Source organism: Mustela erminea, chromosome 19 (assembly GCF_009829155.1).
Source record: "Mustela erminea isolate mMusErm1 chromosome 19, mMusErm1.Pri, whole genome shotgun sequence".
Taxonomy (NCBI): Eukaryota; Metazoa; Chordata; class Mammalia; order Carnivora; family Mustelidae; genus Mustela; species Mustela erminea.
Genome location: NC_045632.1, coordinates 6,798,079 through 6,814,151, shown reverse-complemented (window position 1 = coordinate 6,814,151; position 16,073 = coordinate 6,798,079). Strand labels below are relative to the sequence as shown.

Genomic DNA, 16,073 nt, shown 5'->3' with positions numbered 1-16,073 from the left:
CGGATCCACTTCTAGTCTCCTAATCCCCGTTTTCTCAAGTGTGCCGCCAGCATCCTAGCCGCCCCCAGTTCCCGGCCCCAAAGTCCGCTCTTCTCTGTACGGATCCAGACCTTCCCAATATGACTGCGTCCTACGAGCGGCTTCCTAAGGGCGAAGAGACCGAGCGGACGCAAGCATTTCCGGCTCAGCACTGGGCTGTGATTGGCTTAGCGCTCCGCTCAAGGTCAAAGACCAGGCGAGAGCGATTAAGTCCTACTAGGCATGCGCGACGGCTCTGACAGCCGCTGCCTAGGGTGGAAACGGTAAGTCTTGAAAAGAAGAGAAAAGATGGGCTGGATTTGCACCTCTCTGGTCTGGCCGGCCAGCTCCGGTCGCCTAGGGTGGCCTTCTCGCTCTCCGTACGGCGCACGACCCAAGATGGCGGCGCACGGTGCACAATGGCCGCTACCACCGCAACGCGGCGAAATCGGAGCGGCGACGTTGCCCGGCGATGAAATTCTAACCAGGGCCAGAACGAGGGCCTGTGCATCGATGGTTCGCTCCAAAGTGCCACTGATTCCGAGACTCCGGTCCGCAAACTTGATGAGAGGAAGCGGAAGGGGCGTACGGAAGCTTGGGTTCTCACGGCGTGAGGTCACAGATTTGCGGTCGAGGGTCGGTTTCTCCTAGAAGCTGTCAGAGTCCCGCGCTGTGGGACTTCCGCGACTTGGGATGCGGGTCGTGGGGGTACTCGTGGGGGATGGCAGTTTCCGGAGGCTACGGGGTTGTTGGCGGAAGCTTGGGCTGGCATTAAGTGTTGAGGACGAAAGACAGTTCCTACTGAGAGCGACAGGTGGGTTCCGGGTCGCGCCCCAGGCGGTAGACAGAGGCGTTGGGAGAACCACTGACCGAGGGGCCCATCGGGGTCTGTTCGGTGAGGAAAGGATTGGGGGTCATCTGAGGTCCCCATGGTCCGAGTGTGAGCATCCGAGGGATCCGTGATCCCTCTGAAAATAGGTGTCTGGGGGGCTGTGAATGGGTGCGAGAGCGAAGCGCAGGGTGTTGGTGGGAGAGGTGGGTGGGATTGGAACGCGAGGAGTCGCAGGGAGACATTTGTGTGCATATCGGGGTGTCCTATTTCCCAGCTTTTTATGCTGAATTTAAACGTACAGAAAGTCGAAAGAATAGCAAAACGGTTCACCCGCCGTGAATAGATCCACGAGTTATTAAAACCGTGCCATAAACACTTAGAAAGTCTCAGCCAGTGCACACGTGCGTTTGCACGCGCATGAAATCAGGGTAGTCCTAGCTTTTTCAGTTAGCAGTAATCGCTCCTCAGATAAACCTCGTTGGCTACGATGCTGCCACTGGGCAAAGCTAGTCCTAACTTTCTATGCCCTTTCTGCTACATGTTTGTGTGATTTGCCGTAAGGTGCTAAGTTCTTTAATTCTCAGTTTTTTCACTCAAACACATTGCTATTTAACTCAGAGGTACTTCTGAGGGTCCTAACTTCATGACCTCATCTAAACCTAATTACCTCCCAAAGACCTTATTCCCAAATCACATGAGTTTGGGGGCTTCAATTTTTTTTTAAAGTGTGTTCCCTGCCGGAAGTGGGGCTTGAACTAACAACTCTGAGATCAAGAGTCACATCCTCTACAGACTGAACTAGCTAGGCACCGCTGGAGGACATAAATATTAATTCCATAACAGGTAGGTACCTGACAAAAGATAGCTATTATTATTTAAACGTATACTTCCTTAATGGGAGTTTTTAATGTTTCAAACAATTTTGTTAATTTTTAAAATTACATATATATATAATACACATATATATATGAACATATACATACATATATATTTCTTAACTATGTGTATTTATGTTTCATATTAAATGTTCTTGTCATTTTTTTATTACAGTATCATTATATACGTATCATCAATAAAAGCAGATAATCACCTTAAACTATCTGTAATGTTTTAAAATGTATTTTTTTAAAGTGAATTATATTTAATGGATACTTTTCCTTTTTTAATGGGTAAGAGTAGGCTGGATTAAATGTGCATTTCAGAGGCCTATGGTTTAATTTTACCACACTCCCCAATAATGTTCCATTATCTAATGCATCCACACACTGTGCCAGGTTTTTCGACATCTTTAGCAACAGTGGGTTAATCATCCTTTCATTCTTTTCTAATACGATAGCCCGATTTAGAAAAAAGGGACTAGCCTCACCTTTTCTTTATAGTTTTGTGTAATCAAGATCATATTTGATTATTTGAAAATGGAAAAGTCTCCATCCTTGTTCCATCTTCCTGGTCTCTCCTTCTAACCTGCCCAAACCTTGGAACTACTATGCACAGATTAGAATGTATTATTCCCTGTACTTGTATAATTTTATCACATGTATATGGATATACTCTTCACGGTAGTAAGAATACACATTTTAGTTTTTTGAGTTTGTAAGTTTTATGAGGATGTTATATTATAATGTGGTATTCTGAGGCCTGGTTTTCTTGATTCAGTACCAGTCTGTGATTCATCTGTCTTGCATGTAGGCTTGGTGCATTAATATGAATTTCATTGCATAAATACAGTATAGTTCATGCATCTATTCTCCTGCTGTTGGACATTTATATTTTTTCTGGGTTTTGGCTGTTAAAAGTAGGGAAGTTCTGAAAAACCTTGTATGTCTCTTAGTTGTTGTGAGAATTTGTCTAGTCTAGGCTATATACTTAGAAGTATAATTTCTGGCACAAAGTAGACGAATTTTTATCTAGAAGGAAAAACCAAATTGCTTTTGTAACGCGGTACAGAACTCTATCATCAGCAATGTATAAAAGTGCCTGTTGGTGCATAAGCTTTCCAACTTAGTATTTTCATTATTGCTTCTTGACCATTTTGGGGGTATAAACATCATCTCGTTGTGGTCTCCATATGCACTGTTCTCATTACTAACAGGGTTGATCATCTTTTTATATGTTCATTGGCCAATTTTCTTTTATTTATTTTAATTTAGTATAGTTGATATACAATGTTCCATTAGTTTCAGGTGTACAACATAGTGATTGACCATCTTTATATATTAGATGGGCCAACTTTAAATAAAACTGAAAAGTTTGTCTTTACCTGACATATTTGGAATACGTATCTTTTGCTAGTTATTTTGTAATAAACAGTCTGGCTGGTCTCTGTCCCCCACTTCTAGGAAGTGACCTCTAAATTGTTGGAATGTCCTGAGTGACAGGAGTCTTTGTTATTCATGGTGGGTCTGTAGATAGTTAGGACAGTGAGGTGACTCAGGATGGGGCTGTTTTATGTCATATGCCAGAAAGACTGACCATGTGATCAGAGGGTTGGGGCTTTGAGCCCGGTGATACTAGCCCAACCTCTGAGATGGTAAGGGTGCTGGAGGTTGAGTCACATGGCCAGTGATTAGGTCAGTCATGCTTACTTAATAAAAACTATAGACACTGACTCTCAGGTGAACTTCTGTGTTGGCAGTACCTTACATATTGTCACTTATAGATATGTTAAATGAGTAATGTGTCCTGGGGCACCAGGGTGGCTCAGTGGGTTGGGGCCTCTGCCTTCGGCTCAAGTCATTGTCCTAGGTACCTGGGATCGAGCCCTGCACTGGGCTTTCTGCTCAGCAGGGAGCCTGCTTCCCTTCCTGTCTCTCTGCCTGCCTCTCTGCCTATGTGTGATCTCTGTCTTTCAAATAAATAAAATCTTAAAAAAACAAAAGAGTAATGTGTCCTGACTCTAAAAGGATAGGACGATGGAAGCTTCTGGTTTGGGAGGATCCCAAACCTCACTTACACTGTTGTCTCTCTCCATTTGACTGGTTATGACTGGATTGGCTGGATATCGTTTTGCTATAATAATATGTTTTTTAAATTATTTATTTAAAAAATTTTTATTTATTCACTTGAGCACATGTCAGAGCAGATGAGTTGGGGGGAAGGCAGAGGGAGAAGGAGAGGAAAAAGCAGACTTGCCTCTGATCACAGAACCTTACTAGGGTTCCCATCTCATGACCCTGAGAGCATGAATAGAGCCGAAATCAAGAGTCGGGCACTTAACCCACTGAGCAACCCTGGTGCTCCTCTTTTTGCTATAATAAGACTTCTATCTTGCAGTTTCTCCCAGGTACCTTGTAAATACTGGCTTTTCTCCCTTTTTAAATCTTGTTTGTTTGAATATGAAATTGGAATTAATGTTTATATTGAATTAAAGCAGTTGCATAATGACAATTTTGTTTTTCTTTTAATTTATTTTTCCCATTTATTGCTCAGGTTTTTATCTGGTACATTTTTTACTTCAGAGAGAGATTATTCCTGTCCCTAAGTTGAAAGAAATGCCATGGATTATTTTTAGATACTCTTCCTTGTGTATTTTTAGTTTAGTTATATATATATATATATATTTTTTTTTAATTGTCAGTGGTGGAGCACCTGGGTGGCTCAGTCATTTGAGCTGTATACTTTTGATTTTGGCTCAGGTCATGATCTCAGGATCCTGGGATTGAGCCCCATATTTGGCTCTGCATTTAGCAGGAATTCTGTTCAAGGACTTTCCTTCTCTTCATCTACCTGCCCCCCACCTCTCAAATAAATAAATCTTTGAATTGTTGGTGGCCATGGCTTTTTCTCACATGTCTTTTCATTATCTTCTGAGCTAATGAAATAGGTATTACTAAACTATCCTTGCATCCTTGGAATAAAGTCAACTGTGCAGAGTAGGATTCTTCCTACATTTGGCTTTCTTTGTATTCTTGTTATATATCCCTGCATATGGTTTCTCAGTATTTTTTTAGGCTTTTTATAGCGGGAGTCCCATTCCCTGGCCTCGGTTCTTGAGTTCCACCAAGAAAGAATTCAGAGCCAAACTCTTAAGTGAGCAAAGGTTTCATAGCAGTTTAAGCAAAAGTACATTCCTTTTTTTTTTTTTTGCAAAAATACATTCTTGAGATGGGAGAGTGAGCAGGCCCAGAGGTAGCAGCTGCACCCTGGGTCAGGGGTGTTTTTTCTTTTTGTGTTTGGATAGGTTATGGGTCATAGGTAGGGCAGTCTGACTGTGGGTGCAGCCAGTTGTCTAAGGGACTCCACCTACTGGGAGATTTTTTGTTTTTTTTTTTTAAAGATTTTATTTATTTATTTGACAGAGATTACAAGTAGGCAGAGAGGCAGGCAGAGAGAGAGAGGAGGAAGCAGGCTCCCCGCTGAGCAGAGAGCCCGATGCGGGACTCGATCCCAGGACCCTGAGATCATGACCTGAGCCGAAGGCAGTGGCTTAACCCACTGAGCCACCCAGGCGCCCCACTTCCTCAGATTTTGAATTCTGTATCATTAACTCAGCTACGCTGCTAGACTCTTCAGGTTCCTTCTCCCCGTGCTGTGGCCTAGAAAGTCTCCAGGTAGTGAGCTGTGGTGCCCAAAGGTCTCTAGCCTTGTTTCCCTTCTTCTCTGACTTCTGGGTGAGAAAACAGTTGTTTTAAGCACATTTCCATTTTTTTTTAATAGGTTAAGATGAAAGGATAATTCATAATTTGGTAATTTTCCCTGGAATCAGAGGTTCTATCAGTTCTGAGGGTTTGTGTTTTAATCCTTGGTCCAAGAGTTACTGTGTGGCTTTTAGCTAGGTGCTTGACCTATCCTTTCTTGGATTTCTCTAAAATAGAATAATTATAGTCTACCGCCTAGGATTGTGAGGGTTAAGTGAGAAAAGAAGATGCCTAAAGCAATTGTTTGCATGTATAGGAACCTGCTTTTATTATAATTTCCACACCAAACAAATCTTTCCTTGAATCCATAGATGCCGGCTTCCTAGAATGATGCACTTCCTATAAAGGAAGAAAAGTAGATCTCAAGTCTAGAAACTCATTCTTGCCGAGGATACCTTTGATGAGACACCTGAATACTGAAAATGACCAAGTCTCAGGTTAGCTGTTTATTTCCCAGATTTCTAGAAGTTTGTAAAAATGTGTACAATCTGATGGTTGCCAGAGTTGGTAAGGTGGAGTGGAGAGGGATAGGCAAAATGGGTGAAGGGGAGGGAAGATACAGGCTTCCAATTATGGAATAAATAATTCATGGGAATAAAAAATATAGCATAGGAAGTATAATCAATGATATCGTAATAGTGTCTGTGTGACAGATGATAGCTACAGTTGTGGTAAGCATAGCATACCATAGACATGTTGGATCACTATTGTACTCCTGAAACTAATGTAACATCTTGTGACAACTACAGTTAACAATTTTAAAAATGTATACAAACAAAGGGAATGATATATATAGATCTCTTGCAGCTGGCAGAGATGTGCTTAGACTGGGAGATAGAATAATGACCTGGAGTAGCCAATCAGGGAGGGAGTTCTATCTTATCTGTATGTCACCTTTTGCAAGGTGCGAACAATTGTAACATTGCCACAGAAGTGGCAGGATCCAGAGCTGAGTTGCAGACATTTTTGTGGTAATATTGGAAACCACAGAAGAATAAAAACATATTTAAGATTACTGTGTATATAAGCAGGAAGCACATGAACTTTCTGAGTAAATATTTCCCAGAGATTAAAGATGAAGAAGAGTCTTTGATGGGTCTTCCTCTTCAGTTTTTCTCCAGACTGTGGACCCAGTAAATGGTCATCTTCCCAAGGAAATGTGGGAGATACAAAAGGCATAGCTAGAAAACGTTACAAATCTCTTCTTATCTACAAAGAGAAGATAAGATTAATTTTTACCCAAGTGTCATGGTGTACATCATTGCATGAACATATGTAACATGTTCATAACATATTTATAACAATATACAACACACAGTAAGAGTTCTGTTTTTGCTTTTGTGAGTACCATGATTTAATACATAGCAAAGTTAACTTCTAAAAGGCAGTTCTGAGCATAACATACTTTTGTATATGAAAAACACTGCAGGGGCACCTGGGGGGCTCAGGCAGTGGGTTAAGCCTCTGCCTTCGGCTTAGGTCATGATCTCAGGGTCCTGGGATGGAGCCCTGAATTGGGCTGTCTGCTCAGCAGGGAGCCTGCTTCCCTCCTCCCCCGCCCCCTGCCTACCTGTGATCTTTGTCAAATAAATAAATAAAATCTTAAAAAAAAAAAAAAAAGAAAGAAAGAAAGAAAAAGAAAACCACTGCAGTGTCTACCAAGTGTGTGCAGGAAATGTGTACGCTTGCTCCAGTCTGTTGCTGCTTGTACCCTGGGCATCGGTTCTCTTTGGTTTCTTCTGTCTCATTGAACTTTTTGCAGTTCCTGGAACCCACCATGGTATTTAACACTTTTAACACGTGCTTCCTCTGGAAGAGCCACAGCTCCCGTGTCTTCCCAGTCTTACCATGGAGCACACCAGTAACCATGCACCTCTTCTAGCTTGACCTCTTCCTCAGAACTATTCGTTCTTCACCTACTTGTGCCCATATTTTAACTCGAGTGTACTTCCGTTGTAAGCATTGTTAAACCAGACTGTCTTGCTGTATAGGAACTCTGTAAAGGAGAGTACTTGCTACTCTGCAAGTGTCAGGATTGTGCTTTATTTCCTTTTTTACTGCAGCGTATAGTGGGTAACATTAAATGCTCCAGGGGCACCTGGGTGACTCAACTGGTTAAGCAGCTGACTTCGACTCGGGTCACGATCTTGGGGTCCTGGGATCGAGACCCAAGTTGGGGCTCCCTGCTCAGCGGGGAGTCTGCTTTTCCCTCTACCCCTCCCATAGCTCATGCTCTCTCTCTCAAATATATAAATAAAATCTTAAAAAAACAAAAAACAAAATAACATTAAATGCTCCTAAAGTGGGTTGTAGATGCTTTTTAGGTAAACTTTTAACAACATTTTACATTGGGTGAATGAATGAGTGAAGAAGTGAATGAAGAATTCAGAAAGGAAGAGCACCTGCGTGGCTCAGTCGGTTAAGCATCCAACTCTTGATTTCACTCAGGTCGTGATCCCGGGGTTGCAAGATCAAGCCTTTCGGACTCTGCACTAAGTAGAGAGTCTGCTTGAGATCCTCTCTCTCCCTTTGCCCCTGCCCCTGTTCTCTCTCTCAAATAAATAGATAAATCTTTTTAAAAAAATTCAGAAAGGATTATTTCAATGGATTTATTAGCACACTAAGTGTAAATCAAAACTAGATATAGAGAAATACTTGTTTATAGATTTCTTTTTTTTTTTTAATTTTTATTTATTTATTTGACAGAGATCACAAGTAGGCAGAGAAAGAGGAAGGGAAGCAGGTTCCCCACCGAGCAGAGAGCCCAACGCGGGGCTTGATCCCAGGACCCCAAGATCATGACCCGAGCCAAAGGCAGAGGCTTTAACCCACTGAACCAACCAGGCGCCCCTATAAATTTCTTAAGCTGCTGCCTTCGGCTCAGGTCATGATCTCAGGGTCCTGGGATCGAGTCCCGCATCAGGCTCTCTGCTCAGCAGGGAGTCTGCTTCCTCCTCTCTCTCTCTCTGCCTGCCTCTCTGCCTACTTGTGATCTCTCTCTGTCAAATAAATAAATAAAATCTTTAAAAAAAAAAAGTTTTTATTTATCCATCTGAGAGAGAGTGAGAGAGATCATGAGAGGGGAGAAGGTCAGAGGGAGAAAGAGACTCCCCTAGGAGCTGGGAGTCCAATGTGGGACCCGATCCTGGGACTCTGGGATCATGACCTGAGCCAAAGGCATTTGCCCAACCAACTGAGCCACCCAGGCACCCCTGTTTAAATTTCTATAGTAAAAATAATCAGAATAATATCCTGTATATCTTCTATAATTTATTCTATTATATTAACTCCAGATTAAAGAGGATTATGTTATTACAGGGCTTGTTGTCATTCAGTGATGTGGCTGTGGATTTCACCTGGGAAGAATGGCAGCTGCTAGATACTGTTCAGAGGAACCTCTACCGGGATGTGATGTTGGAAAATTATAGCAACCTAATGTCATTGGGTAAAGACAACTTTCCTAAAGACAACTTTCTCACCATGAGTCCATTAATTGTCTGGTTTTTTTCCCCCATTGATAACAATTTTTTTTCCATAAATTGACACAATTTATGGGTACTCTGATATCCTTATTGATTTTGGAGTTATATAGGTGATGGAACTTATTTTCTTTATGTCCAGTGATGGTACTTACATTCATTTTCTGAATGACAGCTTCTGTTTTGCTGAGATTTACTCTCTATTCCCTGAAACAGAATTTTTCATCATAGGCCCTAATACTGCTCAGTTCTCTGGGATTACTTCTCGACAGGTTATCAAGTTACTAGACCAGAAGCAATGGTCCACTTGGAGAAAGAACAAGGAGTGCTGGAGAGAGAATTCCCAAGTTCGTCTAGTCCCGGTGAGTACATCATTACAGTGGGAATTAGTGGGAGCCAAGTGACAGTTGATCATTGGTATGTTGGGACCCTTGTTATTTTAACATTTTTGCTCATAGTCTCTGAATCTTAAGAGTTGACTTAGAGCAAGTGAAAAGAGGTCATCAGTGTGAATGGTGTTCCCTTCTCTCACCATATATGACTCATTGGCTAGCCACCTTGCAGAAGATGTACCTCCTTTTACTACTCTGGGTCAGATCTTGGCCTGTTTCATTTGGTCTTTCCCTTTTGGCTTAGTTCTTTTGCAGCTCGTTAGACACAACCTGCCTTCCCCACATCTTATCCATATTTGCATAGCTCTTCTATTATGCTTTCAGATATTCATAGATTGCCTCCAGAGTTTGAGGACATCACGTCTTCAGTTCATTACTTATTATCTATTTCTTTTATTGAATACCTTTGACTTATATTGTGCACCTGCTGTATCACTTTCTCCCTTCTCTTTGGATATTGACTTGAGATTCCATTCCCCTCCATTTCATAATGGTAGGATTCACTGATTTTTTTTTCCCCCTAGAAGTAATGTGGCAAGTTTAGGGTTGGTATCAGGAAGATATTGAGAAAGATGAATCTGTGGAGGGAAATAATGAAAATAATGCATTGGGAGAAATATTTTCTCTGAGCAAAAATTTTGTTCCTTTCGTAGAAAGACCACGTCAGTGTTTCTCAAGAGGAATACATCTGGAACAAAAGTCAGATTCGAAATTTCAGAGCAAAAACTATGCAGAAATGAATTGTGATGAATTAAACAGCCATGAGAAACCATTTTTCCATACTCTGTATGAAACCTGCCATACTCAGGCCCAGTACAGCGAACATAATTTCTTTGTGAAGATGTTCAGCATGGCAAAAAGTCTTAAAAGACATCACAGAATTCACGTAGAACGGAAACCTTATGAATGTAGTGAGTGTCCAAAATCCTTCAGGTATAAGTCAAAGCTCATAATACACCAGAGAACTCATACAGGAGAGAAGCCGTACAGATGCCCTGAATGTCAGAAAGCTTTCAGTACAAAATGTCATCTCACTCTACACCAGAGAACTCATACAGGAGAGAAACCATACGGCTGTACTGAGTGTCCGAAATCTTTCAGAACAAAGTATCATCTCATTCTCCACCACAGGACTCATACAGGAGAGAAACCCTATGAGTGCAAAGAGTGTGGAAAAGCTTACAGGGAGAAGACAAAGCTCAGATTGCATTACAGAACGCATACAGGAGAGAAACCTTTTGAGTGTACTGATTGTGGGAAAGGTTTTATGCAGAAGTCAAACCTCATTATCCACCAAAGAACTCATACAGGAGATAGACCCTACGGATGTAGAGAATGTGAGAAGACCTTCTGTAGCAAGTCTCAGCTTGCTGTTCACCAGCGATCTCATACAGGAGAAAAATTGTACGAATGCAAGGAATGTGGGAAAGCCTTCAATAAAAACTCGCATCTCCTGACACATCAGAGAATTCATAGAGGAGAGAAACCTTATGAATGCAGTGAGTGTGGAAAAGCTTTTGTACACACATCGCAGCTTATTGCACATCAGAGAAATCATACAGGAAGAAAACCTTACGAATGCAAGGAATGTGGGAAAGCCTTCAATAAAAAGTCACACTTCATAACACATCAGCGAATCCATACGGGAGAGAAGCCTTATGAATGCAGCGAGTGTGGAAAAGCTTTTATAGACAATTCACAGCTTATTGTTCATCGAAGAACTCACACAGGAGAGAAGCCTTACGAATGCAAGGAGTGTGGGAAGGCCTTTAATAAAAAGTCATCCCTCATAACACATCAGAGAATTCATACAGGAGAGAAGCCTTACGAATGCAGTGAATGTGGAAAAGCTTTTATAGACAAGTCACATCTCATTGTCCATCAGCGAACTCATACAGGAGAGAAACCCTATGAATGCAGTGAATGTGGAAAAGCTTTCATACGAAAGGCAATGCTCATTGTCCATCAGAGAACACACACAGGAGAGAAACCTTTTGTGTGTCCCGAATGCCAAAAAGCCTTTAGCAGTATGGCCATGCTTAGTCGACATCAGTTGATTCATACAGGAGAGAAACCCCATGGATGCAAGGAATGTGGAAAAGCTTTCCGCCAAAAAAGCCATCTTATTATCCATCAGCGGTGCCATACTGGAGAGAAACCCTATGGATGTGTTCCATGTGGTCAGATCTTCAACCAGAAGTCCCAGCTCATTAGGCATCAGAGACGCCACACAGGAGAGAAACCGTATCAGTGCACTCAGTGTGGAAAAGCCTTTTTTGAGAAATCATATCTCAGTGTCCATCAGAGAAGTCACACAGGACAGAAACCTTATCAGTGTAATGAGTGTGGGAAAACATTCTCTGTCAAGTTCTTTCTCACTTCACATGAGGAAATTCATACCGGAAAGAAATCTCAGGAACATGGTGACCACTGGAAAGACTTTAGTGAGATGTCAGATCTCACTGAAGGCAAGAGAAATCACTCAAGACACACCCTATGAATGAAAGTTAGGATACATTTGGTCAGTGTCAGTTTAAGAGAACTTACTCAGGAGAGAGATCTTTAAATGCAGTGAATATAAGAAAATTACCTACCACCAATGTAGCCCCATTTCTTTGAGGAAAGGCATATGAATGAGATGAAAAGTCAAAATCTTTTCTTGACAGGTTCCCACCTGTCCTCCCAGGTGGACACAGAAATGAAACCTGAGTGCAACAAATGTTTTTGATGGGTCATCCTCTGATAGGGAAAAAGAAAGACCTCACAAATGTTGCAGATCCTGGAATACTTTGCAAACAAATGAGCTTTCATACCAAAGAAAATAGACACTGAAGACTTGTGATGGGGGATGCCTCTGGCATGAAGTCTAAACTTAATGTGCATCAAATTACACTTATTAAGAAGAATTAGTGTGGTGTAATGGTGCTAGGAAAGGTTGCTTACATATAACCTTTAGAACAAAAATTTCATTCCTGTCACATTGCCATTTATTTATAGAAAGTACATGAAGAAGTCAGGAAAAGCAAATAACTTTGGTATGCCAAAGGACACTTTGCCTCATGTTTGAATATATTGGATAGTCAAAGCACTAAATTAAGAATGATCCAAGATGAATGTATTAGCTTTGCCTTGCATCTGTTTTTGTAGTACATGTATGTAGTAATTTCATGTTTAGTAAGATCATGAAAGGAAATTGTATACCACAAAATTCTTGTTTGTCTGTAATGTGTAGTATCCATCACGAAATGCCAACATTGTAAATTGCTTTGTATTATATAAATTGCAAGGGAAGTAATTAGACCTAAGATTAAGACTTTTTTTAAAAAAACTTTTTACTGGTATATGTAAGTGGATCTGGTAGTAGTTTCAGCCCTTTGGAATAATAAATTTTTTTAAACAAATTACCTTCCGGTTGTCACTCAGAAAAAAATAAATCCATTAAAAATAGTGAGATTTGGGGTGCCTGGCTGGCTCAGTCAGTGGAATATGTGACTTTTTTTTTTTTAAGATTTTATTTATTTATTGACAGATCACAAGTAGTCGGGGGGGGGGGGAAGCAGGCTTCCTGCTGAGCAGAGAGCCCCATGAGGGGCTCAATCCCAGGACCCTGAGATCATGACCTAAGCCAAAGGCAGAGGCTTAACTCACTGAGCCACCCAGGCGCCCCTGGAATATGTGACTTTTTAAAAAGATTTTATTTATTTGAGAGAGCATGTGCAGGGGGGAGCAGCAGAGAGAGAGGAGAAGCAGGCTCCCCAATAAGCAGCCCAATATGGGGGTCAATTCCAGGACTCTTGGATCATGACCTGAGCTGAAGGCAGATGCTTAACCAATTGAGGCACCCAGGCGCTGTGAGCATGTGACTCTTGGTCTTGGGGTTGTGAGTGTGAGTCCCACACTGAGTATAGAGCTTACTTAAAAATCTCTAAAACATACTGAGATTTAAGAGTGATGAGTAATCACAAGTCTTCTGTCCCTGAGTTCTGAGAAACTGGAAGCAGCTGCTATTTTCAAAGAATTGAAAACCTTTGGTGGTGGTATTGCTCAAATGGGTAATGTGGCTTAGACCTATGGTCAGATGTGCTACCCACTGCTTTCTCTCATGTGGCCTAGTTGATCAGCTTCCGGCCGCTGCCATAACAAACTAGTATAAACTGAGTGGCTCAACACAACAGAAATTTATTGTCTCTCATCTGGAGGTTAGTCTAAAATCAAGGTGTCATCAGGGCCATACTGTCGTTCTCGACCCGCAAGAACGACCCGCAGACGAGGTTGAGTGGCAAACTTCTTTATTGTCAGTCTTCTACATATCTTGATTCGGGAACCCCGCTCCTCAAATTAAGCCCCTTATTATAGTATCAGTAGTTACAAATGCCCAATCACCATATCACGCGATTCACCTAAACACCAATCAGAAGGACTACTAGTGACCTTATCCATGAGCATGTGAGATGCTCGTGAGCACCTACGTGACTCCATAGGTTTCTATTGTTCTACAGATCTTGTGCCTTTCCCAAAACTGCAGGTTAATCATATACCCTCCTTGTGACTCCAAGCATTGAACGTGCTTCGTCCATGAGCGCACCCATTTTTCTTTGGGTTAAACATTCACAGCCCTTCCTCCTCAGGCATATCCATCTACGTGACTTCCAGCTCTTGCTACATGGCTCCCCACACCATACTCCCTCTAAAACCTTTTGGGGAGGGGTTTTGGGCTGGCTCAGTCGTTACGCGTCTGCCTTTGGCTCAGGTCATGATCCCAGGGTTCTGGGATGGAGCCCTGTGTCGGGCTGCCTGCTCAGTGGGAAGCCTCCTCCCTCTCCTGCTCCTCCTGCTTGTGTTCCCTCTCTCACTGTGTCTCTGTCAAATAAATAAATAAAATCTTAAAAAAACAAAACAAAACAAAACAAAAAACCAACCAACCAACCTGTTGGGGAATCCCTCCCTGTCTCTTTCTAGCTTCTAGTGATTTGCTGGCAATTTGTCATTCCTTAGCTTGCAGCTGCATACCTCCAGTCTCCGTGACGATGACTTTTCCCCCATGTGCCTGTGTCTTCACATGCCCCCTTTCTGAGTACACCACTCACTGGAGTACAGGCACATTCTACACCTGTAGGACTTCATCTTAAACTAACTCCATCTGCAAACACTGTTTCCAAATATAGCCATATTCTGAGGTACTGGAGGTTAGGTCAAATATACACTTTTTGGAGGGAGGGAGAGAGAAAATTCTTAACACCTAGTAATTTGGATGTAAACCTATAGAGATAATCCCAGTTTCAGGTCCAATACACTTATTCAGGCAGGTGTTCACACTCATCCAGCCTCCACAGTGGAGACCGAGGAGGAACAGTCAGCATTTACGCCTCTCTGAGACACACCCCGCATCCTATACCAATGGCACTTGCCACTGTGACAGCAGATACATGAAGGAATATCTTGTACCCCCAACAAGCTAACCCAAACAGGAAAATGAAGCAAGCACATCTATGTTTATGAGGGACCTTAATCTGAAATTGCCAGAGGAGGTTTTTTGTTGTTGTTTCTTAAAAGATTTTACCTATTTACTTGGGAGAGAGAGAGCATGAGAGGGGAGAAGCTCAGAGGGGGAAGCAGACTCCCCGCAGAGCTGGGAGCTCGATCCCAGGACTCCAGGATCATGACCTGAGCCGAAGGCAGTGCCTTAACCCACTGAGCCACCCAGGCACCCCACCAGAGGAGTTTCAAATGAGTTTTTTTTTTTTTTTAAGATTTTATTTATTTGACAGGCAGAGATCACAAGTAGGCAGAGAGGCAGACAGAGAGAGAGGGAAAAGCAGGCTCCCCGCTGAGCAGAGAGCCCAATGCAGGGCTCGATCCCAGGACCCTGAGATCATGACCTTAGCCGAAGGCAGAGGCTTAACCCCCTGAGGCCCCCAGGTATCCCATTAACTGAGTTTTTTGCACTAAAAATGCCTTTAGTTTTATCTTTTGCGAGATGCAGGTGTGACCTAATGTGTTATCTGCTCACCTGGAAATTCCTGGAATTTCTGGTATTTTTATTTTCACTCTTCCTAACTGGCTAATTCTTTTCAGAACTCGTCTCTTAAAAAAAAAAAAAAAAAAAAAAGATTTTATTTGTTTATTTGACAGAGAGAGAGACACAGCAAGAGAGAGAGAGCACAAGCAGGGGCAGTGTGAGAGGGAGAAGCAGACTCTCCACCGAGCAGGGAGCCCAGTGTGGGGCTCAATCCCAAGACTCGGGGATCATGACCCGAGCCGAAGGCAGACACCCAATGACTAAGACCCCCAGGCACCCCTGAACTCATCTTTTTTTTTTTTATATATATTTTATTTATTTGAATGACAGAGATCATAAGTAGGCAGAGAAGCAGGCAGGGGTGGGAGGGAGGCAGGCTCCCCACTGAGCAGCCATAATCAAAAGAGAAACAGGCATTTTTTTTTTTAAGATTTTATTTATTTATTTGACAGACAGAGATCACAAGTAGGCAGAGAGGCAGGCAGAGAGAGAGAGAAGAGGAAGCAGGCTCCCTGCAGAGCAGACAGCCTGATACGGGGCTCAATCCCAGGAACCTGGAATCATGACCTGAGCCGAAGGCAGAGGCTTTAACCCACTGAGCCACCCAGGCGCCCCGAAACAGGCATTTTTATGAAGTACATTTTTTGCCTAAAATACCTTTTCCATTAAGACTGTTCCTCATAGTCAGTAAATGCT

At 42.3% G+C, this 16,073-nt stretch overlaps 1 protein-coding gene across 1 annotated transcript; it reads left to right on the top strand.

Moving 5' to 3' along the window:
* Positions 1 to 201: 201 nt before the first annotated feature.
* LOC116579097 (zinc finger protein 268-like) lies at positions 202 to 12,753 on the top strand. Its single transcript, XM_032324014.1, has 6 exons — positions 202 to 832; positions 1,577 to 1,693; positions 5,799 to 5,924; positions 8,806 to 8,932; positions 9,239 to 9,328; positions 10,012 to 12,753. The coding sequence occupies exons 3-6, from the start codon at positions 5,910 to 5,912 to the stop codon at positions 11,856 to 11,858; spliced, it is 2,079 nt and encodes a 692-aa protein (XP_032179905.1). The 5' UTR covers positions 202 to 832; positions 1,577 to 1,693; positions 5,799 to 5,909; the 3' UTR covers positions 11,859 to 12,753.
* Positions 12,754 to 16,073: the final 3,320 nt, after the last annotated feature.